General features: G+C 32.9%; 2 protein-coding genes across 6 annotated transcripts in view; one reads left to right on the top strand and one right to left on the bottom strand.

Annotated features, from left to right (window-relative positions):
- Window positions 1–25,966, bottom strand: part of LOC145249724 (complex I assembly factor TIMMDC1, mitochondrial-like) — a 227,470-nt gene that overhangs the window by 51,380 nt on the left and 150,124 nt on the right. The gene's annotated exons all lie outside the window — the stretch shown is intronic.
- LOC145249721 (E3 ubiquitin-protein ligase NEDD4-like) overlaps window positions 17,692–25,966 on the top strand; it is a 622,527-nt gene continuing 614,252 nt past the window's right edge. For 4 of the 5 annotated variants that reach the window (XM_080111610.1, XM_080111606.1, XM_080111604.1 and 1 more), the window contains exons 1-2: window positions 17,692–17,862; window positions 19,502–19,755. In XM_080111610.1, coding sequence (XP_079967736.1) covers window positions 19,591–19,755 — 165 coding nt within the window. In that variant the 5' untranslated portion in view covers window positions 17,692–17,862; window positions 19,502–19,590. Of the gene's footprint in view, window positions 17,863–19,485; window positions 19,756–25,966 lie in introns of those variants that run through there. The other variant, XM_080111611.1, reaches the window with a different exon arrangement.

Raw genomic sequence — 25,966 nt, 5'->3', positions numbered from 1 at the left:
GAGAGAGAGAGAGAGAGAGAGAGACAGACAGAAAGGGTTTGTGTAGGTGTCATATGTGTTTGACAAGTAAAAGGTTCCATTTAGAATTTTCGTAGTCGCTATAAGATGACTTGTTCATTTCAGTTGACAAGGAGTTGTTTTTAGGTAGTTAAGGATTAATACATACGTTGACGCAGGCGCAAATATGCATACATACATACACATACATACGTACATTTCTACACATCCATATGCAGACACATATGCACATACACATATATATAAACAATGTATATGCAGACATACATGCATCTATATGCAGACATACACACATATACACAGATACAGACTCATATATATATATATATATATATATATATATATATATATATATATATATATATATAGTCATCCACATACAATACTGTTTCGCTGTTTCACAGCTCATCAGTGCGGCTAAACAGGCAACTACCTCAAGCCAGGATTGAAACCCGACTGTCTGTACGGCTGTCAAGACTCTTAACCATTACGCTATTGGCGGCTGCTGAACGAGTAGTGAATTTAACGATGTTTTGACATCGTCCGAAATACCTCTGTTCGATTTGTTTACACAAAGAGCGTCGCTTATACGCTAATGGTAATTCGTGTATCACTTCTCAATATGCTCAACTCAAGGTGAGGAGCATTATAGTCATCCATATACAGTACTGTTTTGCTGTTTACACACACACACACACACCTACATATATACATATACATGGAGATATAGATCTCCAGTAAGAAGCAGATGTACATATGCATACATACATACATACATACATACATACACATGTACCCATATACACGTATATACAATTACATAAATATACATATTCATAAAATTATAAATATACAGGCACACATATATATATATATATATATATATATATATATATATATATATATATATATATATCTATATCTGATGAGTCGTGGACGACAAAACACGTATCAGTGGATAATTATATTTTAAAAATAATATATATGCCGCTCCCCATTAAAAAGGGTACCAGATTGGTCAATGGGAAAATTATTCCCAACAAGCATTTAGGTAAAAATGCACTTTCGTATAAATACTTGAATTCATTCAAGAAAGTATCACTAACAAAAACAAATAAAAACATCTACGTAAAAGTGATACATTTAGTAGTCCGGTGAGGTTAGCACCGTGGTAGATATTTAGGCTTCTTATCACGAGGTGCCGATTTCGAATCTCGCTAGATTCAGCCACTTTGGTGAGTCATGGACGACGAAACACGTGTCAGTGGATAATTATATTTTAAAAATAATATATATGCCGCTCCCCATTAAAAAGGGTACCAGATTGGTCAATGGGAAAATTATTCCCAACAAGCATTTAGGTAAAAATGCACTTTCGTATAAATACTTGAATTCATTCAAGAAAGTATCACTAACAAAAACAAATAAAAACATCTACGTAAAAGTGATACATTTAGTAGTCCGGTGAGGTTAGCACCGTGGTAGATATTTAGGCTTCTTATCACGAGGTGCCGATTTCGAATCTCGCTAGATTCAGCCACTCTGATGAGTCGTGGACGACGAAACACATGTCAGTGGATAATTATATTTTAAAAATAATATATATGCCGCTCCCCATTAAAAGGGGGTACCAGATTGGTCAATGGGAAAATTATTCCCAACAAGCATTTAGGTAAAAATGCACTTTCGTATAAATACTTGAATTCATTCAAGAAAGTATCGCTAACAAAAACAAATAAAAACATATATATATATATATATATATATATATATATATATATATATATATATATATATATATGTATATATATATACAGACATGTGTATATTTATACTAATGAATAAAGTTAGGATATATTGTATGTATATATATATATATATATGCCTATATCCATAATACATTTGACACTGAAAATAAAGTTAAGCATAATCACTGCCCAAAGCACCATGTTAGGAGCCCACCCCATATATATATATGAACTTAACGAAACTACAAGAACCCCTGGCTCATTATAACTTAACCACCACTCTCATAATGTTTAACCTTTATACCTTTTTACCCCTTTTTTTAATCTGAGAAGTGATGGCAATGCTTGGAAGCGAATTTGCTGCCATCATGTATGTATGTATGTATGTATGTATGTATATGTACATCTAAATCAATGTATATTTACTTGTAAATAATGTGTGAAGTTCGTCATCATTGTCTGCCTTCGGGACGTGAGTTTTTGTGTACAAACATTTTATTTAAAAAAAAAAAAAAAAGACTCCAGCCGTTTGAAACACGGTTCTGTTCATTTGGATTTTTCGTCTGATTCTATGTATATTTAGTCTGTTTTGGATTTTTTTTTGTCAAACTCATTGAACTGTACCCATCACCTTCATCCTGATCATTGAGGTTATATGACTTTTGGAACGCTCCTTTATGTGTATTTTACATGTATGTGCATGTGTACGTGTGTGTATTCATATGTAAGTACATGCTTATAACATGTGCCTCTATGTGTGTATGTTTGCATGTGTGTGTACATGCATATGTATGTTTGCACGCATTCTTTGTGTATGCATGTATGTGTGCATGCATGTGCTTATTTCCATGTGTATGTCGGGTGGAGAGGGCTCCTGTAAGCCGTGGTGAAGGCAACCCCTCTAGGAGAAGCAAATCGCTGATTTAAAAAAACATAAAGCGGGAGACTAGTACCCGCATTAAGCTGGTCTGCAGTTTAACTTGTTGCTGACTATCTTGCTCTTGCTTGTTGCTGGACCTCAACATTTTGAACCGAGAGAGAGATTTAGCTGTCATACAAAGCTAAATCTCTGTAACATCATCTTTGTATAGATACTCCCTCAGGCATTTGTCTATAAAATAGTCCTATAGCAATGGAAAAGTTGTGACACGTGTAGGCTTAAAATGCTGGAAGCATGAATAATTGATCTGCCATCATTATATGTATCCGTGTGTGTATGTACGTATATGTGTACGTATGTTTATATATGAACTTATGTATGTATATGCATATATATCTATGTATATATGTATGTATATATGTTTGTATGTATATATATATATATATATGTTTGTTTGTGTATGTATGTATATATTTGTGTATCTATGCATATGTGTATGTTTGCATATAAATGCATAGATATGTATGCATATGTACATGCATTTAAATGTATGTGTATGTATATGTGCATATATGTGTACGTATTTGTATGTGTATATGTATGTATATGTGTGTTTGTATTTGTATATGTGTGTGTATATATGCGTATGCATTTGTGTATGTATATGTATTATGTATTGCGTATGTATGTATATATGTATATATGTGGGTATGTTTATGGATATATGTGTGTGTATGTGTGTGTGTATGCGTGTACGTATATATATGTATATATAGCAATAACCGTCTTCAGTGTCATGTCTGCTTGAGTGTGTGAATTCGCCGGTACCACTAAAAAAAAAAAAATAAAATAATTTTTTAAATAATAAAAAGTCATGTCAGGGCTCATGGACTTTAAGTGTCTGAGGGAGTGGCACTCGTCTGACAAGACGTTGCAATCATCATATGTACATCTACTTCTTACTGGATATGTATATATGTAGATGTGTGTGTGTGTGTATATATATATATATATATATATATATATATATGTCCATATATACGAGGGCCGTGCAATAAGTAATGCCCCTGACCCACTTCCCATAGCAGTAGAGCAATGAAACTTGGCACGGTTATTAGTCTTTCTCTACATAGGAACCATCCAGAATTATGCATTTCTCCCATTGTTTGATGCAGCTCAGTTATGTTATAGGCTCCTGTAATTGTGGTACCCTTTGCCAAGAAATCTGTCATCACTACTCCGTCCTGGTCCCAGAAGACTGTGAGCATGACCTTGCCAGCGGAGGACTGCACCCTTGCCTTCTTTGGAGGTGGTGAGTCCAAGTGCTTCCACTGCATTGACTGAGCTTTGGTCTCTGGATCATAGTGATGGACCCAGGTTTCATCCTGTGTAATCAGTCTTTTGAAATACTTTGACTCATCTTCTTGGCACATCTCCAAATTCATCCTCGAGCACTCGATGCGTTCTCGCTTCTGGAATGGTGTGAGCAACCTGGGAATCCATCTGGTAGACACCTTATGCATATGCAAATAGTCATGAATGATAGTTTCCATAGACTCTGTTCTAATCTTGACATCTTGAGCTATTTGGCAAATAGTAATGCGCCGATCTTCCAAAATGGGCGCTTCAACTTGCCGGACAGATGCCTCATCAATGGTAGAAGGGGGCGACCAGGTCTGGGAGCTGTTTCCATAGACTTCCGGCCATGTTTGAATTCACGATGCCAGCGTTTACATAAGTTTTTTTCATTTCATCAAAAGTCTCCTGTGGTGTGCGTCCTTTCAAATACAAAAACCAAATCACTGCTCGACATTCAACAGGCTCCATTTCACACCTGACTCAGTTCAAACACCTGTAAAACAGAAACCGCAATTAGTTCAGTGCTGTAATTTGCCATATAACCCGTTGAAGTATAAATCATTGCACATGCAAAATTTCAGCTAGATCAGACAACTGGAAGTGCGTCAGGGGCATTACTTATTGCACGGCCCTCGTATATACAATCTCGTATATATCGTATATATCATATGAGTATGTATATGTGTATAGGAGTTGTGTGTATGTGTGTGTATGTCTGCATATAGATGCATGTATGTCTGCATATACATTGTTTATATATATGTGTATGTGTGTATGTGCGTATGTGTCTGTGTAACACCAAAGAGAGGCAGCGTGAAATCGTCAGTGACCATTAACTTTTAGTTAAGACGCAGTAGTATTAGTTAAATGGAACCTTTTACTTGTCAAACACATATGACACCTACACAAACCCTCTCTCTCTCTTTCTCTCTCTCTCTCTCTCTCTCTCTCTCTCTCTCTCTCTCATCTACTTCATATACCTGGCTAAACGAGCAAAAAGCAGTCAAAATTTTAAAATCTAAAAATTTAAACTCCTCCTTCCTACTCTTCTTACCCTTTTCTTTTTTCTTTACCATTCTCTCTCCCCCTCCCTATATCCATATATCTCCACCCACGCCTACCTGAATTTGTTACCCCCCACATACACACTACAATCTAATGTATTTTAATCTTCAAAACTTTAATATTGTCGATACCGGTCTCCCTTCTCCTTATTATCTCTTACCCCCTCCCCTCTTTTTTCTTGTATTTCTTCTAAAACACTTTTTCCAAATACCAACAACCATTTCTGTAAGGTCTGACAAATCTGTTGGATCGTAAACATGGCCCAACATCCGAAACATATGTAACCAAACAGATAAAGCGGTAATAAAAAAATAAAACATATATATATATATATTCAAAAATCACATTTAAATCTAGATAAGACACCTGCACAATGTGATAAGACATAAAGAATATATATGTGGTACTTGTACAGTTTAATCAAGACATTAAAAAATGAAAATATCGAAAAAAAGGTTATATTGTACGTATCCATTTTGGACTGAAGATCTCTGAAAAAAAAATTCACTTTATTTGATTGAGTAGTTTTTTTTTTACAGGGGAAAAACACGTTTTCATTACAGCACGTTGAAGACAGACATCTTGGATTTTATTTTAGAAACGCCACGGGGAGATAACTCCAGTTAAATAGCCGATACTCCCTCCCCATCTTTACTACTAGCTTTTCTTCCTAAAAATCGAACTTTTTGCTCGGTATCATAACAAATTGGTTTTTTCGCTGTAAAACAAAAACTACTTGATGAAATTAAGTGAAATTTTTTTTTGAGAACTTCATTCCATAACAGATACGTACAATATAACCGTTGCTCGATATTTTCATTTTTTAATGTCTTGATTAAACTGTACAAGTACCATTCTCGCGTTGCCCATGCACAGTTCAAAATACAACCGCTAGAAACAACGTGCGGCTCTTCACAGACTTCTCTCTCCAAATTAACAACATGGCAAGGAAGAAAAAAAAATAAAAGAAATAACACACTGAAGATGGAGGATACCCATGAAATATATTTGTGATAAATTTCAAACAAGTAAAATATTTGTTTATTTTCCTAATATTACATTGTATTTGGCTTTCAAGCGCACTTGATGCGTATTTTATTTTATTCAAATTAAAACGTTTCTATATAAACTCTCATTCTTTGACGCACACACACACACACACACACACACACACATACATACATACATACATACATACATACATGTATGTATGTATGTATGTATGTATATATATATATATATATATATATATATATATATATATATATATATATATATATATATATATATATATATATATATATATATATATATATATATATATATATGGCTCATTCCATGTCAAATCAACAAGGGGTTGAACCATGTGTAACACGGATTCTTTTTTCAAATTTGCTACACTTATAGGTTTCCATGAAAGAAATTGAGTGGCACCTATTAAACTTCTCAAGGTCAAAGGGTTCCCGAGATATGACCTTAACCTTTTTACGAAAAATGTCAAAAAATGTGACCAACTTTGAAAGACGATATCTCAGTTATTTATTGATCTACAAAGTTCGATAATATATCATTCCAAAGTACTTGGATAGATGTACAATTTTATTTGGGTATATTTTTTTCTTAGATATTTTCTCAAAAGTAAAAAGTACACTTGCAAGGGATGATCTGTAGATTTTAGCTTTACTGTTTGTTTAAAATCAATAAATATTTTTTTTATTATTGATATCACCAGTGGAAGATTATAATATAATAACAACAACAACAAAAAAAGATAAGTAAAAGAATCGTTTTTGGTATCAGAAAATAGACATAAATTATTCTGATTTCAATACCCCTAAAAGTTCTGAGTTTTCTGATTCACGATTCCAATTAATTGTCCTAACACTTACATATATATATATATATATATATATTCGGCAGAATACTCAAAAGCTGGTAGCTAGGTAATTCTTAATCTGCAGAGTTTCAAAAATTTCAAATTCTTCTCATCAGAGGAAAAACTGTTAACAAAATAATCAGATAGTCCCGCTAAATTTTAGCATTTTTATGTATTTGCTGGTTACTGCATGGGATGAAACTAAAAGTTTTATGAGTTTTAGTCACAAAACTTAAAAAACATATGAATATAAATCTGGAAAACAGTTTATTCAGAGTTCAACATAAAGATAAATAATAACCAACCGTACTTAAAGAAGTCCAGTGTAATAGAGGCTATTATTTGCAGAGAACTGAACAACAGCAGGTGCTCGCCTCAGTGGTTGAAATTGAAAAACAAAACGTCAGAAATTAGAATTCAAAAATTTGAAGACCGCCAAAAAAACGTTTCCATTTTGGTCGGATGAAAAGTGGAGCTTTTTCATTTGATTGGGATTAAGATATAATTTACTATATTTATATTTGGTTTTGAAATTTGCTTTTTCCTTGATTAGTAAATTCCTCTTCCAAGCTTTTCTGTATATATATATATTTATATATATATATATATATATATATATATATATATATATATATATATATATATGTATATATATATATATATATATATATTTTTATATATATATATATATATATGTATATATATATATATATATATATATATTTATATATATTTATATATTTATATATATATATATATATATATATTTATATATATATATTTATATATATATATATATATATGTATATATATATATATATTTATATATATATCTGTATATATATATATATTTATATATATATCTGTATATATATATTTATATATATATCTGTATATATATATTTATATTTATATATTTATATATTTATATATATATATATATGTATATATATATATTTATATATATCTGTATATATATATTTATATATATATATTTATATATATATATATATATATATATATAGTAGAAATGGTAATTAATAAAAACTGAAGTGCTCAATACTGTTGTAGAGCAAATATGCGTTTTATTTTTTATTGCCGTATCTTTCTGTTAACAGAAAGATACGGTAATAAAAAATAAAAAGTATATATATATATATTTGTATATATATATATATATATATATATATATATATATATATATATATATATATATATATATACATATATGACTACTTCATTTGTCCTGAAAGTGCCCACCCATTGGCTGATTAGGATGGGCGCAGTGGAAACTAGGAAATTGATTGGCTAACTAAAAATTCAATAGCATGTGCGTATATAAAAACGAACGGTAACCACAACTCTTTGCATAAGCCTGACGAATTCTCACGAGAATGATACGCGGAATATTCTGTGTAGCTTAATTGAGATATATATTATTATAACTTACTATATATATATATATATATATATATATATATATATATATATATATATATATGCAAACAAGCAAATAAAAACGCCCAGATGGTACACAGAGTTTTATAATTATTAAGATTACATTTCATGTTCTGTAACAGTTATTCCCCTTTGGAAGTGGGTTTTTTTTTGATTGGGAACAAAAGAATGGGATTGTTTTAATGAATGTCAACAATTATCAAGGCCTGAAAACCACTTGTGGGTGAATAAACATGTTATATTAAGAATTTGAAACAACAAAAACTCCAAAACTGGATTCTGCATTAGTTATCAGTGATGAATGTTATCTCCTTCATGGACTTGAACCAACGGCTCAGACTGATGTCAAGAAGAAAATTCCTCAGCCATGTTGAACCCCTAACAACATCTCACAAAGCGACCAGACTACAGATGAGGATGAGATGGTTAGAGACTTGTGCTAACATGAGAGATTATTAATGATGGCATACTGACAAAAATATGGGTATTCCCTGGAGTCTGAGTGACAATAAATCTCCTCAGATTTTTAGTATCTCTTTGTTCAATAACCAGTGCAAAGCACTTAGCATTTTCTCAGCAGCTGTTTTTATTTAGATTGGTTCAAAGTTTAGATGGCTAGAGAATTACCTCCTCCTACTGACAATCCCCCCTTCAAATCTCTCCACTTCTGAAGCCATCTCTCCTGGTTCAGAAGTATCCTGACTCCAATAGAAAACACTCAATCACCTGAGAAAAAGAAAGGGGGCAATCAAAAGTTGCTATGACTAGATATGGCTACAAAACTGACCCAACCATCTGTGAATGTGATAAGGAGGACTATACGATACAAGATAGCCTTCTTAGCCATAAAATATCTTGTAAAATGCGATAATACAAACGACTCTTATTTTTTCTTTTTAACTTAGAAAGTTGAAGCGCTACGAAAATGGGAGTGATACCATCAAAACGAGAGATCTTTTGTACTGCAACGAGAGATCTTTTGTATTCTCAATGCACTTTTGCCAGGAATTCAATGACACATGAGGGGTCGCTTTCTTAGAGCCTTACACAATCAATATTTGCAACAGAGAGATGAAACCTTCAGGTCATGAATGGATGTGTTCAGTAATCATAACAATGTAATTTGTAATCCTCTCTGATCCATTGGGGCAAAATAAAAAAAAATAGGAGGCATTAATTGTATAATAAAAGTAAGATTGAATTATGGGTTTTTATTTCGCCTCTCGCCAAAGTCAGGGAAAGAGGCGAGAAAGAGATATGATGCCTTGTCAATACGACACCCAAACTCCGACTATACATAAATCAATCAAATCCTACCAATTTCCACCATTAATAATGATCATGCTGTTGTTTCCCCAGTCACCTGACACTCATCAACCCCCCCAATCCTCGAGTGGCTTTAAGCCTTGATAAGTGGTTATCCCCTGGTTAGAAAAAAAGAAAAAAAAATCACTCTGAGAGCTAGGACATGAAAGTGCAAAAGAAAATAGATTGTGATTATGTCATCAACGTCTAGGATTTCAATTTCCTGTTCTTTTAGTGTTTGGCTCACAGATGGCTTCTCAGATCAATCTGAGCGTAGAATCTGCATAGGAAGAGAAAACAGGCAAACTTTGGCGGGTGGGGTGGAGGTGGAGCTGTTCTGCTTGTTTTTTTTTTTTTTTTTTTTTTTTTTTTTCTTGCCTGCTTTTTGATTTCTACGTCTCCTCACTTTCTGTTTCATATTGTTTGGTACCGGATATGATGGATCAGTGCCACAGGTGCTGGTGCTGGGCTTTTGGTTCCCACATGTGAATGTTAAATCCAGTGTTTTTCAGGGTGATCTTGGGTTGGTCTTTGTATCATTATAGACAGTCTCCAATGGGTCTTTTCCCTGTGGCTAGCTTTGAGTACAGTGTTTGTTGAGGGAGCCTGTTCTTATCCATTCTGGGGACGTGCCCTTACCAACGGAGCCTGCACCTCATCATGGTGGCCTCAATACTGCAGCAGTTTTCTCTCTCAAGGAAGCCTGTATTGGTTACGCAGTCATACCATTTGATGTTCATTATATTTCGAAATACTGGCTATAAGGCAGTTAATAAACTGAATTTCCGGCAGTCTCTTGCAAACCCCTTTCCTTGCCATCACATGTCACTCTCACAAGTGCAGTGATGGAAGGTTCGGGAGCCACAGTGTGGGTTTCTTCTTGGCAAGTTGATGTCCACCTTAATCCAATACATATGCTAATGGATTTTCTTTTTTCTTCTGGTTAACTTTCTCTCTCGTATGACAAGACCAGTGTAACGACGTAACAAGTGCAATAATAAACATGACACTGGTTTCGTGTATTACGACATAAAAAAAGCATGAAATAGAAACTCCATTTAACACAAGACAAAGTATGAACATTTAAGCTTTCGAATAACTTTTATCAACAATAAAAGACTAGATTGAATGTGTGTGTTCAAAAAAGTTCATTTTGTCACCTTTAAAAATAGTACAATGTAAGATGTTGGAATAAACAGAGGAAAAAAAAGGGAGAATGTTCATATATAGTATTTATTCAGTGTTTCTTTTTGTTGATTGAGTAGTGGCCATAGAGAGCTTTTACAGTAAAAGTAAGGTAACTTCTCGCTTGACTGCACTTGTGTCCAGTCCTTGGTGTCTTGTTTCCTTCTCTCCACTTATTTACAAAAATACCGGGTTTATATTTCTCCTTGCCAGCTCTCACAGGCACATTGAATGTTAAATAGTATTTTTACGGTGCCCTGCTCCCATTGGCTAATTAATTTTTATTACTTTTCCTTTTTTTGAAGGGATGTGTGCATGGCGCCTATGTGTTTACACACTTTGTCTGTGACAGCCAACGAGTTGGAAGTTTTATTACTACTAGGGCTATGACAACAGCATATTCTTTTCATTGTTTTGACTCTCGAATATATATCCGCTGATATCATATGCTTTTATACAGAGTGATGTGGTTCTCGGTTGATTAACTGTGTCTGTGTCGGATCGGATATATATACTCCAGAGTCAAAACAATGAAAAGAATATGCTGTTGTCACAGCCCTATTTATTACTTTCTTCATGATTCCCCTCACACTAAAGCGCTTCAGATCACCTTTGGGCAAGATGTTTCTGTCTACCCTTTTCCCCAGCCTGCCCAGAATCCATCTTTCTTCACTGTCCACCCTATTTTACAACCCTATCAAATACCACTACTCTCCTTCCTCAATCGTTCTGTAAACCCTAGTCTAATGAGTTTGCAAGAAGCAGATAACCGTTGTACTAACCCGAAAATATAAATAACATAACATGCATGCTTAAACCGTTCGTTATGATCTGCACCGACCAAACATGGCCGGCGATGACAGATTGAATTCAGAATTAAAACAACGGAACGAAAATATCATATTCCAAAAATTACGTAAATTTTTTATTTATTTATTTATTTATTTATTTATTTTTTTTATTACATTTTCACCCCAAACAAGGCACATTGCACTTTGGTGTAGGGGGCTACTATCAGGGTCAGCAACTACTGGGGCACTATGTTGGGATTTGGGCAGCAAGATATCGGTTCACATTACACTTGAACTTCTGCATGTCAGTACAGTTAGGGAAGCAGGGACCTGGAATGGAATTCCAGAGTCTAGCGGTTCTGGGGAAGAAACTACTGGAGTAGAAAGATCTTTTACATCTAGGGATCTCTACTGTGTGGGGGTGGGATTTAGCTGCCTGTCAGGTTTGTCGAGGGTGTCTACGTCGTGGAAGCACAAGTGTCTGCAGTTCGTCAGAGCATTAATTGATTGCTTTTTTATTCTTTAACAAAGAAAATCACATTCTATTAGTCAGCAAAAATGGACAGTCTTGCGTCGTCATCTACCAAAAAAAAAAAAAAGAGCAGATAAGTCTACAATAATTTCAGCTCCAAATGCTAAAGATTTCACATTAATGATTTAAATTTTAAATCGTTTAAAAATGATTTTCTTTATCTATCAATATAAATATATATATATATATATCAGTGGCGACTCTAGCCTATTATTGCTTGTCGTGCCGCCCCCCCCCTGCCCTTTGTCAACTTTAGTTCCCAATCCGTGGTCCGTGGACCCAAATAAGTAATCATAGTTGCTATTGCGTGATTCTCCATTGCATAGCACAGATTGACTAACGTACCTTGCATGGGGTTTGCTTTTGTTTTTTTGTGAACAATCAAGATACTATATAATTTGTGGTCTTGTTGATACAGTAGATAAGATATTTTTTCCCTTTCAAAAGTATAGAAGAAAAGAGATATTCATTACTATGAGTAGAAAAATATGTTTATTAGAATAAAGAAATTGATGACAATGACAACTAACCAGGTTAGCAATAGATACAAAGAATTCGTAAATAAAGTCCGTGGTAAAATTGAATGTAGTGAAGCGACTGAAATATTTCGGCAACTGAAGTAATGTTCTCCAAAAATGGCGATTAAATTTTCCCATAGAATAAAAGGTAATATTGATGAATAAAGTTGGGTTTAAATAGCTGTGAAATGATGGATGCAGCAAGAAAAGTTACATACAGGGTTTTTATGAAAAAAAATTACAAAGTATTTTTCGTAGATTTCTATGATTCAAAATTCACGAAAAAAAAATTCCTCAAAAAAACAAATTCACTCTTATTCAAAACCTGTTCTTTATTAATTAATGAAACAATAACTTCATCACTGATATTTATTTACAATCTGATATACACGCGTGGTTATGTTTACACAGAACTATTCATGCTACTACATATTGCAACAGTAGTAGTAATCGTTCTTCATGTGTTTATGCGTATGTATGTGTCTAGAGATCTCTCTCTCGGTCCCTCATCCTCTTCCTAAAACAGACGTCAGCAGGCTCGATCGTGCTAAATATATTAGGCACTATAAGTGGGCTTCACTTTGCGGGTGATTACAGAAAAATCTGGATTTCTCTAACATTATGATTATTACGAGTAAAGGTTTGGCTTGGCACGAATTACGGACGTTCAACGTCATAGCCGCTGTTATGGAGTTTTCAATGAATCTGGCGGTGGCCGGACAAAGACAACCCGTTCAAAACAGCATCCTTGTATTATTCCCAGAATATATTTATGAATTTTTTGCTACTTAGTTATCGAAACTTGAATAGATATGTAATTTAATCGAGATCAGACTAAGTATGTTTGCTTGAAATTAATGGATGATTTTTTAATCCATTTTGAATAACATTAACCGAATTATTGGTCGTGCCGGGCACGAGTGGCACTAGTCCCATCTCCGCTCCTGATATATATATATATATATATATATATATATATATATATATATATATATATATATATATATATATGCTGGTTATGTGAAAATTTTCAAACGCCATAATGCTTGAAATTGTCCGACTGGTATGGAAACAATTGTAACTTAAAATGAAATACACTTTCTGTTGCTATCAATTCATATATATATATATATATATATATATATATATATATATATATACATACATATATATATATATATATGAAACTACTTGATCAATTTACTTAATTTTTGGAATATGACATTTCCGTTTTGTGACAGATACGTACATTAAAAAGAGTTTTCAGCGATCGTTAAGATAGAGTTGACAAAATCGGTTTTCAAATATGCCGTTTTAAGTAAAAACAATATTACATACTTAATTGTCATGTCGAAAATAGTGATATATTTGTGCGAGCCTTTTCTAGTCTCACACAAAAACACGTGTTCACATTTCAAACCACGTTTCTTGTCATACACATACACGCACACAAACATACGTGCGCACATACACACACGTACATATATTCACGTTCTATACCACCAGTCCACTACAAACTGGTGACACCCGAACGTGAGGTGAACACGCATTTCCTTCTATGTCACAAGTCCCGCAACAAACTGGCAACCGACTGACGTGAAACCAAAATGTATGGTGACCCTATTTCTTTTTAAATGAATTGTTTTGAGCGGGACGCACGTTTTATCTGATAAACAAAAAAAAGCAAACTTTTCAACAAAGAAAAATAACAAGTAAACTACTACCGACAAAAATTTCAACAAGCAACAATGGCATTGAACCCCCCTTTTTCCTTTTCGCGCTAACAGACCTCATTTTTCCAGAACTCTTTTCCATTTCAGACAACCGGCACATCACCCCGTTATTTGACTAAACACAAGCAATGTTGGGTATACAGACAGCGAGGAAAAAGAGAATTTCTCCAGCAGCAGGCGAACAACAATGACGAAACCCCTCGTCAGACTCGGCAGAAAAATAAACACGGAGCTGTCGACTTCATACCGAATTAAAAAAAAATTCGAGCTTGACAAACATTTTTCATGATTTCCTGACATTACCCTGCAACAAATGTGAGGAGTAAAATCACATGGGCATATACACATTCTCTCCCGCACAGCAGAGGCAACAACAAAGTAACAATAACAGGACATCCCTATTAACACGTAGGAAGAAGTTGAATCAACAATACGAGTTGAGATCCACGCACAAGGATAAACTCACAACTGGCAGTTTCGTTGACAGCCGGCAACTGGACACTCACCGTTCAACACGAACAAATGCGCAACAAACGCCCGTACAAGTAATGTACACACACTACCACAGACTCACTTGCGAAGACTCCTAGAACTACACACACCACGTCAACGCGAAAATTTTCCTTCCAAATGAACAATTCACTTCACTGTCCAAGCAACTCGTTGCACATGTCAGCACAACCCCCCCCCCCCAAAAAAAAACAAACAAACAAATATCAGCCTAAAAAAAGAGTAACCACCTTTTCCACGCATAAGTAAATACTTTTTTTACGAACACACTCTGTTTTTGAAACAACCACACCAACAGCAAAAAAACAGGGCGAAAAGTCAATTGCCCAAAACATTACTTATTTAAAAAAAAAAAAATATACACTGCATATTTTTTTTCCTGGGAAGGGGATTATTGTGCGAGCCTTTTCTAGTCTCACACAAAAACACCCATTCACATTTTAAACCATGTTTCTTGTCATACACATACGTGCACATCAAACATACATGCGCACATACACACGCATATAAATATTCACGTTCACGTACATACACTCACATTCATGTGCATACACACACACGCTAACGTACACACATATACGCACACATAGGCAACGTCACTTCCCCTTTAAAGGAAATCACTGCATGCGCAAAGGACACCGGAAACAACTACAAAAACAAGAGACCTGAGCCGTTTCCTTCTTTTCGATTCAGCTCCTGAGCTGAGAGCGGTCGACAGACCAACCGCTCCCTTTGGGGGCGCGCATCCACACGCCTCATGTCCCCTGCTACTATGTGTGGGGCAAGAGCCAACAGACAGTATGTACACCTTACACGCTTTCTATCTCCATGGCCTGAATTGACTTTCTCACTCTCTCTCTCTACAACAATAGACTTTCCTTCTCACCAGTTAACAGCGAGAGACGCACGCCAAATTAAACACGTTCTTTTCTTTCATTTGTTTCTTCATGAAATAAATTCTAGTTCGTTTATTTCAATAAACGTGTTGTTCGTTTCTTTCTTAATTCAATTCATTTTTCCTATTTTGTACGACTGGGGGATATATATAATATATCCACCAGCCCCCTACATATCCAAAAAATTACGACAATTCATTGAATAGAACTGCTATTGTGGTTTTAGTAAAATAAAGCCTCTCGCTACAGACAACAAATATTGCCGCCATGAACAAATAATCTAAAATATTGTTGGAAATTTTTTTCGTACCAATAATGGTGCATCCCCCCTGTTTACATTTATTATTGTTTATCTGGTTCTTATATATGATTTTTTGTATTTTGTATCCATTATGATTTTTAGTTTCGTATATTTTCGGTTTGTATGAAACTCCCTTTAATTGAAGAAAAGGGAAATGCTAGTTCTGTAATGACGTCACGAGCTCAGCGCGTATTTCGGTCTCTTTTGAAAGTCTGCTGTCGTGGATAGTGAACATATTCATTGCCCGGCGCTGAAAATGGAATTTTGACGAGCCCTCCTTCAAAGAAGTAAACCCGGCAAGAAATTAATACCCGGCTGTGACGAGACAGGCTTCTGGAAACTATTTAAGTGACTACGGTTCTGCACGTATTTTAGGAGTGGAATTAAAGAAAATACTTTTTACGTGACAAGATATTATGGAATTTCCTATCCGGACAAGCGACGAGGTCTTGCTCCTGTAATACATATATGTCTACGGTTTTCATGCAAGGAAAATTCTAAAAGAACTCTAAACAAAAAAAAGAAAAAGGCACGTGCCTAAAAGGCTTTCAATTGTGAGTACGCTCCTAAAATTAATTTCATATGCGAGTGTGATTAGGAGATACTACTATTTTGTACATTCTTGTTGTATTCGTTAATGGATACACACAACTTCTTTATAAGAACCAGCAGTGTTGTTATTTTTTCATTACATGTTACTTTTTTCATCTGCTACCTTGGCGTTTAAGTTTAATGCCCGCAAAGGGAAAAATTTGCAACTTATTGTAAATAAAGTTTCTTCTTCGTTTCAAAACAAGACATTTATATTTTATTCTTTACCCCTCCCCCTCTTTTGTTTCATGCTTTTTTTTCAGCTTAGTTACTTTAGCGTCGAATTTATCTGGAAGCAAGATAAATTCCGACAATGTTCGTTCAGAGTTATGTCCCATGTGTGTAGACTTACTCTTTATAACGTCTAAGAAAAATGCAATTTTATCCAATTTTCAGTAAAAATTACTTTTATCTATAAATAACTTTCTACTCTATAAATTTTCGTAATGACAGGTTTTATTTATTTTTTCCGTCATAACGTAATATTTTTTTTTTTTTTTTTGCTTAAAACAACATATTTTTTTAAAAATCCATCTTAATAAGACTCTATCTTAACAAGCACCGAATTTTATATAGTTTTTCTTTTTAAATTAAGTTGAATTCTTAATAAGACCCCCCCCCCAAAAAAAAAAACAAGTGAAAGTTGATGATTGGCGCATTTCCACCCTCATGTAGACGCCATGAGACCAATATCATCATCAGCAGCAGCAATAACATAACAGTATATCATCATCATCATGCATCACACCATATAATCTTGCAAGCAGTTAGTAACTCATTTAGGCTAGAATTTTTGTTTTATCAGCTGGTCAATCTAAGTTGTTCTTTATTGTTTGCCTTCTCTTTTCTTTGGCGCGATAAAAGAAAGAAAGTACTTTAATTTTCTTTCTTCTTTAAATCGTCCCCCCTCCCCTACCTTTTCAATGAACAGACTTTATAAAGTTTGTTCGTTTACGGTTTAAGAGGAGCGACTTTTGCGAAAAGAAAGAGAGAGAGAAAAGAAATGCGAATTCAGAAACCATAATCATGAATTTGGATTATTACGATTCGTAAAAAAAAAAAAAAGAAAAAAAAAGGTTTTTGCGTTTCAAAAATGGTAAAAAGTTAAAATATGATAATTTTTTTTTTTTGCTTTTAAATTATAAAACCAAGAAATTTATTTTTCTCAACAATCCCTTTCGAGTTTAATTAAGGAATATATTAAAACACTTTTAAAAAATGGTTAGACACAAGAATATTCGTTAAAGTATATCTTCCTTTATTATTATTATTATTATTATTATTATTATTAATAATAATAATTATTATTAATTATTTTACTTTGGAATCAAAAGATAAAAAGGATATACTGAAACAAAGAAATGAGATGAGATATTTTTTTACGGTTAACCCATTAAAAAAATAAATAATAAAATATAAAAAGTCGCGCACAAATTCTATGTTCATAATTTACCAAAAATAACGTGATTGCGAATATCTTATTCTTAATTCCTTTGTTTATGTTTAAATTTTTAAAATATCTACGAAAAGAAAATAATTGCAAGATAGAAACGTGAAAGTTAAATTATTATTTATAACCATTATTTGTTTTTTTAAAGAATTTTGAAAAACTTTTCGAAACCGGAACAAAGAAATTGCAATAATTTTCACTGCGTACTTTTTTATTATTATTATTTATTTTTAATTTCTAATCTATAAGAATAAATAAATAAATAAAATAAGTAATAAACTTAATTAATTTCTTGGAGAAAACTGAAGAGGAAAACCTATTTTTCTTTACTTATTTATTTTTGAATAAGAACAAAATTTATATTTTTCGCATTCGACTTTAATAATATTCACTTCAATCTTAAAAAAAAAAAAAAAATTAAGGTACTTATGCACTTTTGTTACCGTGCTGAAAAAGCGTAATTTTGAAAGCCATTCTTAACATGGAGAGGGGAACGTGTTTTGTAACTATTCCATGTGCTTCCACCTAATAATTTAATAATAAAAAAATATCGTGAAACTTTAATTTAACCTGAATAAAACTATTTAAAAATAGCACGGTAAAAAAAAGTGCAAAAGCACCATAATCAATTTTACCAAATTTAAAATGCACAGAAAATTTTTTTTTTTTTAATTTATTTTCAAAACTTAATTCACCATTTTACTCACACAAAAATAAATAAATAAATAAAAATAACATTGGGTAATCGTTCTTTATTATAGAAAAAAGTTCTTTCTTTTTTTTTCCTATTTATTTGAAAATTCAATCAATGATTATTATAAGTAGTTGTATTTATTCAGCGTTGCCCGGGCAGAGGATTTAGAAAAGGGAATAATGATAATAATAATATACATATAGTCATGTTAAACATGACCTATGTTGGCATTTTTTTAAGAATGAATTTCTAAAGTTATTAAGAAAGCCATTCTTAAGACAGGAAGAAGGCATTTTTATAACTATTCTGTACTTTCACCTAACAATTTAATAAAAAGATACCGTAAAAAATTAATTTTACTTGAAAATCATATAAAAATAACACATTTCGTACCCTTTTTCAACATTTGTATTATTGTTATATAAAAACAACATAACATACAATTACATACATATAACTTCGGCATAGCATTATCTAAAACATTCTTTTAAAAACTATTAAAAAATACTTTTTTAAAGTTATTTGCGATTATAAATTCTATTTATAAAAATGAGCGTTTTTTTTTTCTAACTATTTTTGGAATGCTAACAGGCTAACTAGAAAAGAAAGGTAGCGGGCAGAGAGCACTTGTCCACATAAAACTGATTGTTGATTCAAGAGAAATACAAAAAGAGAAAGTTATGCCTTCGGATAGACGGAGATCACTTCAATTCCAGACTTCTTCTGGCTGTCATAATTCTGGATTTACCCCGACGGCCGCCACTGCCGGAGTTCACCAGGATGGCGCCTCGGCAAACTCTGGAAACCTTTGGAGTAATCGATTATTTATGAGGCCTCGGTCACAGGTAAGAAATGCATTTTCACATATTTTTTGTTCTCCTGTAGAAGACGTCTCCTATAAACTACTTTCGGCTTTTCTTGCTCACATGCCCGTATTCCGAATTCGTAGCAGCGAGCCGATATCAGTGGACTTAAAAAAAAAAAAAAAAAAACGGGCCTTAACGGCAAATTTTTAGATTAGGTCCACCTCCACAATTTTCTTTTAAATGACGACTTTTGTAATTTTTTTTTTCGACTATGCTGAATACGGAAATCGCATTGAAATTTTGCAGAAATAAGTAGTTACCGAGATATAAAAAGTTGTATTATGCATTGTATTCTTTGGCGGCCATCTTTGTTATGCGCGTAGATTTGTTTATGGCGCGCGTCATTTAAAAGAAAATTGTGGAGGTAGGTGGACCTAATCTAAAATAATACCGCAATATATTTTTTTGTATTAACATATTTCAAACTGATAAAATCAATTATTTTTTTATTGTGCAATAATTTATATTAGTTTGAAATATGTTGAGCATTAAAAAAAAAAAAAATTGTTAATAACTGTTTAGTGTTTTGGTAAGGGAAAAGTCCACTGATATCGACCCGACCCGCTGCTACGAATTCTGAATAGGGGCATGATGCGAGCAAGAAAAAGCGAAAGTTGTTCATGTCTCCTATAGGAGAATCCAACTTTCTGCCTACATTTATAGATTATCCATTTCTTCCTCCACCAAATAAGATTCTATTTTTTAGGCTATTACGTATGAACACCTAAAAACTACAGCTTCTGCACTTATTGTAGCGCGTTATATTTTTAAAATAGTATTTTCAAGTTTTATGATATTATTTGTTAATAGACATAAGTTACAAAACACCATCCTCTCTGTTAAAAATGGCTTTCTTAATAGCGTTAGCACGGAACAATAAGTGCATAAGTACAGAAAAATTAGTTGAAAGAAAAAAAATGGCAATTTGGAATGGTATCGGCGCGGACCTGAAGAATCATGCCCCCTCTTTTTTTTCAGCGGATTATCGAATGGACACTAGTTTACAAGATTATCAAAAATAATGAAAAAGAAAGCCAATATTTAAATATTTGTAGATATGCTCAGTTTCTAATTCAACGTTCTAGTAAATCGATCACTCATTTTAGAACCAGTTGTAGGTGTGTCAGAAACTTCGTGAAAAATATTGAATAATTCGACCACCTGTCTTTCCAAGCTTATAACTACTCGAAAAATGTAATTCAAACCCTAATTTTTTTTTCAATTAAAGGAGCAAGGTCCAAGGTTTCATTAAAAAAAAAAAAAAAAAAAATACAGACATGTTTAAAAAAAAAAAAAAAAAAAAAAGGTTTTAAACTTCGGACTTTACAGGTAAATTTGCAAAAAAAACTTTTTTTTTTGTTTTAAATTAGAATATATTGTTTATTGACCTCTTATCTTCAATTTGTGATATATAAAACTTTGGCACATAAATTATTTACTTTTTAATAGATATTTCAAAATGGCGGGGGCGTGAATTAATTCGACCCCCTGTCTTTCCAAGCTTATAACTACTCTAAAATGTAATTCAAACCCTAATTATTTTTCAATTAAAGGGGCAAGGACCAAGGTTTCATTTAAAAAAAAAAAAATGAAAAGAAATACAAACAACATGGTTAAAAAAAAAAAAAGGTTTTAAACTTCGAACTTACAAATAAATTTCCAAAAAACTTTTTTGTTTTTTTTTCGTTTTAAATTAGAATGTTATTTATTGATCTTTTATCTTCAATTTGTGATATATATAAAACTTTGGCACATAAATTAATTATTTACTTTTTAATAGACATTTCAAAATAGGGGGAGGGCGTGAATTTCCCAAAAAAAAAAAAGTTTGTCTAAAATATTAATATTCGGTTTATTGGAAAGAGCATAAAATTTCACATTGATCCTGAAAATATCGTAAAAATAGAATCAATAAAAAAAATGTTGATAGATTTTTAAAGTTTAAAAATAACTGAACTCGTAAAATTCAATTAATTTCATTACTGTTTTTTAATTTTTTCTATTACTTTGTATACAACTTTAATAGTTTATTTTGGAAGTATAATCCATAAAGAAAATAAACACACTTTTTAAAGAGAAATTACGAGTTTTTTTTTTTTTTTTTTTTTTTATATACAGAGTGTTTCAAAAGTCTTGGGAACATAACGATTTTAAATATGTTGTAATGTTCCCAAGACTTTTGAAACACCCTGTATATTATTCGCAATTTCGTGTTAGGGGTGTCAAAAATTCCTACAAAAATTCTGATACACATACCAGTTGACCATTTTAAGGCCAAATTTAGCGAATTTAGCCTTTTTGAAGCAGTTGACCCACCTTTTTTTTTGGTATTATTATACAAACACCGTGACAGCGTTAGGGTTAGGGTTAGGGTTAGGGTTAGGGGTTAGGGTTAGGTTTAGGGTTAGGGTTAATTCGCTGTCACGGTGTTTGTATAGTTTTACCTTTTTTTTTTGAAACGGCTGGATGATGAGCCTTATTACAAAAAAAAAAAAAAAAAAAAACTTGTTACAACCTCGCCCCGTGTTAAGAATGGCGAGCGACGACCAATGAAATTCATTAAGTAATACATTGGAAAAAATGTAGCGCTTCGGCGCTTCGCTTCTACACTATCAGAACGAAATGTTGTAGTCGATAAATGGAGTTTTCATTGATATATTTTTTATTTATTTATTTTTTGCCAATTCTAATAAATTGCAATGTTAGCTTCCAAATTATGCCGTCGGTCGAAATTACCTGAATATTACTGAATTATTAAAAAAAAAAAAACCCATAAAAACGGGTAAATTTTTCGACATGCCCTAGGGTATTATAAACACCCCATAAATATTAATACCTCCCCATCGAAAGCCGTTCTTAACATGGGTTGGTTGGGGGTGTTTATAGTACACCGGAGTAGGTCGTAAAAAGATACAAAAAAAAAAAAAAAAAAGGGTTTGTATTACTGTGTACACAGATTCGAAAAAGCTGTCAAAAAACAAATATATAACAAATAAATGTTATCAAAGGCAAGATAAGTTACTTTTCTGGCAAACTGGATATATTTTTTGTTTTTATTCAATGTAACATATTTATTCAGATCGAAAACCATACAGTGTTTACCGATGTATTGTAACATTCAAGATGGCGTCTGATTCTCTCTTTAACACGGTAAGTGTGGGAAAAGATGTTATAAATAAAAAACCGGATAAAATACTATTAAAAACTCGCTCAATATATGTTACCGTGACATAGGTTGACATATATTCGGCGGGGTTTTAATAGTATTTTGTATGGTTTTTTTTTATTTATAACACCTTTTTCCAAACTTAGCAACTGCAGCATTCAGCAACCCCGATTAAGTAAACTAGTCCTCCGAACCTCTCGCCTGTAGGCCTTCACAACCTCTTCTGCATTTATGTATATTGCGATCTTTTCTACATTTTGTCTTATACCAGAACAAGAGTTCATCTGGTCTGGTGGAGTATATAACTGCTGTTACTTAAGGCGGCATCATTAGGAGAATGTGCACCATTCTTCATATGAGCCAAGGTGTAGCCATGTCGAGGGATCTTATTTGGATTTTGAATGCCATACTATTTTGTATATTTGGTCGTAGTTTACTTGTAGGATGAAATATCTTGTACAAAGAGAGAGAGAGAGAGAGAGAGAGAGAGCATCTAAGGATAGTGTCTAGTAGGTATCTAACCTTGCCCCCATATAGATTGTAAGTATTTATTTGCTTCCCCATGAAAGCAAAATGTGACACAAGGTCGTTATAAATGTGAGGGAAAACCAGCTCCCCAAAAAGAGGCACTCTGGAAGTAGATAAAAAAATAAAATTGCTTTAGTATAGAAAGCCCCTCCCCCTCTATTCACTACGGACAAATTAAGTGTAGCATCAGAACAGATTCTACATTCTGATCCTGTCTTGTAAGTATTCCTGCGTGTGTAAATCATTTTGATTTAAATCGTTTGACAAGTCGGCCATTGTTTGGTGAAAAAAAGTGTTTCCATTGATTGATTCATTTTTTTTTTTTTTTTAAGCCTACATTTGTTTCTATCATCCTTTTATTTATTTCATTCAGATCTTTGTCTCTTATTTAACTTGAAATGAACGTGCGACCTATTTTCTTCAGATTTTTAATGCTCGAATTGTTACAACTTTTATCCCTCTCTTTCTTCCACCCACCCTCTCTCTTGTTTGTGTGTGTGTGTAAAAATTTCTGTGGAAATGTTTTTTCAATTATATTTCGCTTTTTATATATACAAATCCTTTAATTTATGAAGCTCAATGTAATTACAGAGCATATAGCAAATAAATGACAAAAGTCTATATTCCAAATTTCATGATGGTGACCGTCTTACAATTTATTCCTTTAAGTACGTTGACATTCACAATTCTTGACAGCACCTGTTTCGTAGCAATTCATTTAATTATTATGAATCTATTCTGCTGTTAACACCCCAGAAGAAATAGCAACTATCAATCCATTAAAAGAAAATAAAATATATTTAGATTACAAAATCCAAAAATTGGAAGAGAAGTTGCAATTACCTTTTTATTTATTTTTAATTTTACTTGAAAATTCAAAATGGCGTAATAAAAGAAACAATAAAAGTTGATTGCAACTTCTCTTCCAATTTTCGGATTTTGTAATCATGCTAAAATGCATTTTATTTCATCATGAAATTTGGAGTATAGACTGTTGTCATTTATTTGTTATGACACTAATTTTCGACACCCATAACAAAAACAAGTATGGCAAGTGTTCGACTGAGCTCCAATCTATGGTCCCCCTCGCCAAACTTTCACAAGAAACACTCGTCTAGCTGAAAACACTACCAATAATTCCCTTCATTCTTTATCTGTGCCTAAACCTAAATGTAGATTCCATGAACAAAGCTTCTTTCTTAAAACTGCATGCCTGTGGAATTGTCTTCCGTTTTCCTGCTTTCCAGCTGACTACAATATGGTTGTCTTCAAGTCCAACGTAAACAAGTTCTTGATGAGCCGTTCCACTTAAGTTAACAAATGTACCGAATTTCCTTTACTAACGATTACTATATTGTCCAATTGACTACTGTACACTCTTAACCCTTATTCTCGAGTGGTCTCTGGGCCTTGATAAGTGGTTATGCCTATGTAAAAAAAAAAAAAATGAAAAAATGAAATTAATTCATCATAATTCTTACTCTATATCGAAGATCAGGGTTTAAATCGCATATAAACATTTTTTATTTTACACTGAATTAAACGGACGAAATTTGATTTGAACGTCACAAAAATAACCAAAACATAACAAATTAAAAATTAACATAGCGTTGCAAATATATGAAGAACGGGTCTTATAAAACGTTAAAAATATAGGGAGAAAAAAAAACTTTGTACAAATATATATTATTTTATAGTTAAAGGTAAAATGTAGAATGCAGTATAATGCAGAAGTAACGAAAAGACACAATCTGAAGCAAATGAAGAGTAGTTTTATTAATACAACTACAAATACATTCACCCCTTATCTTTTTTTTTTTTTTTTTTTACAAAGGGATCATCACTTATCAAGGCCCGGAGGCCACTCAAGGATAAGGGTTATTGAGTGTACAGTGGTCAATGGGATAATTTCTTAGTAATCGTTAGTAGTAGAAATTTGGTAAATTGGATTACTTAATGGGACGGTTCATCAAGAATTTGTTTACTTTGGACTTGAAAACAACTAAATTGTAGTCAGCTGGAAAACAGACTAATGGAAAAGAGTTCCACAGATGTGCAATTCTAAGAAAGAAGCTTTGTTTATGGAATCTATGTTTCGGTGTAGGCACAGATAAAGAATGGGAAAAATTATTGGCAGTGGTTTCAGCTAGACGGGTGTTTTTTGTGAGAGATTGGTGAGGGGGGACTGTAGATTGGAGCTCAGACGAGCACTTGCCATGGAAATAACGATAAAACAGAGACAGGCTTGCAGCGTCTCTTCTGTGGGAAAGAGGTTGCAGCGAAGAGAAGAGGTCATTTTTGAAGTTTTTGTTCAATCATTATTAAAATGAAAGTAAAAGTCTTACCTTTGGCTTGAAATATTATGAAAAAGACAGATAGGATACGCAGTAAAAATTCATTTTAAGCAGACAACATATGAAACAATTCACTTCCAGTTTAATATAGAGCCCGTTAACTGACAGAATTTCCTTGAAGATTAATTTTCATTATCGTAAT

This window comes from Euprymna scolopes, chromosome 28 (genome assembly GCF_053919585.1).
Source record: "Euprymna scolopes isolate OS-2025 chromosome 28, ASM5391958v1, whole genome shotgun sequence".
Taxonomy (NCBI): domain Eukaryota; kingdom Metazoa; phylum Mollusca; class Cephalopoda; order Sepiida; family Sepiolidae; genus Euprymna; species Euprymna scolopes.
This window is presented reverse-complemented; position numbering and strand designations above follow the sequence as displayed.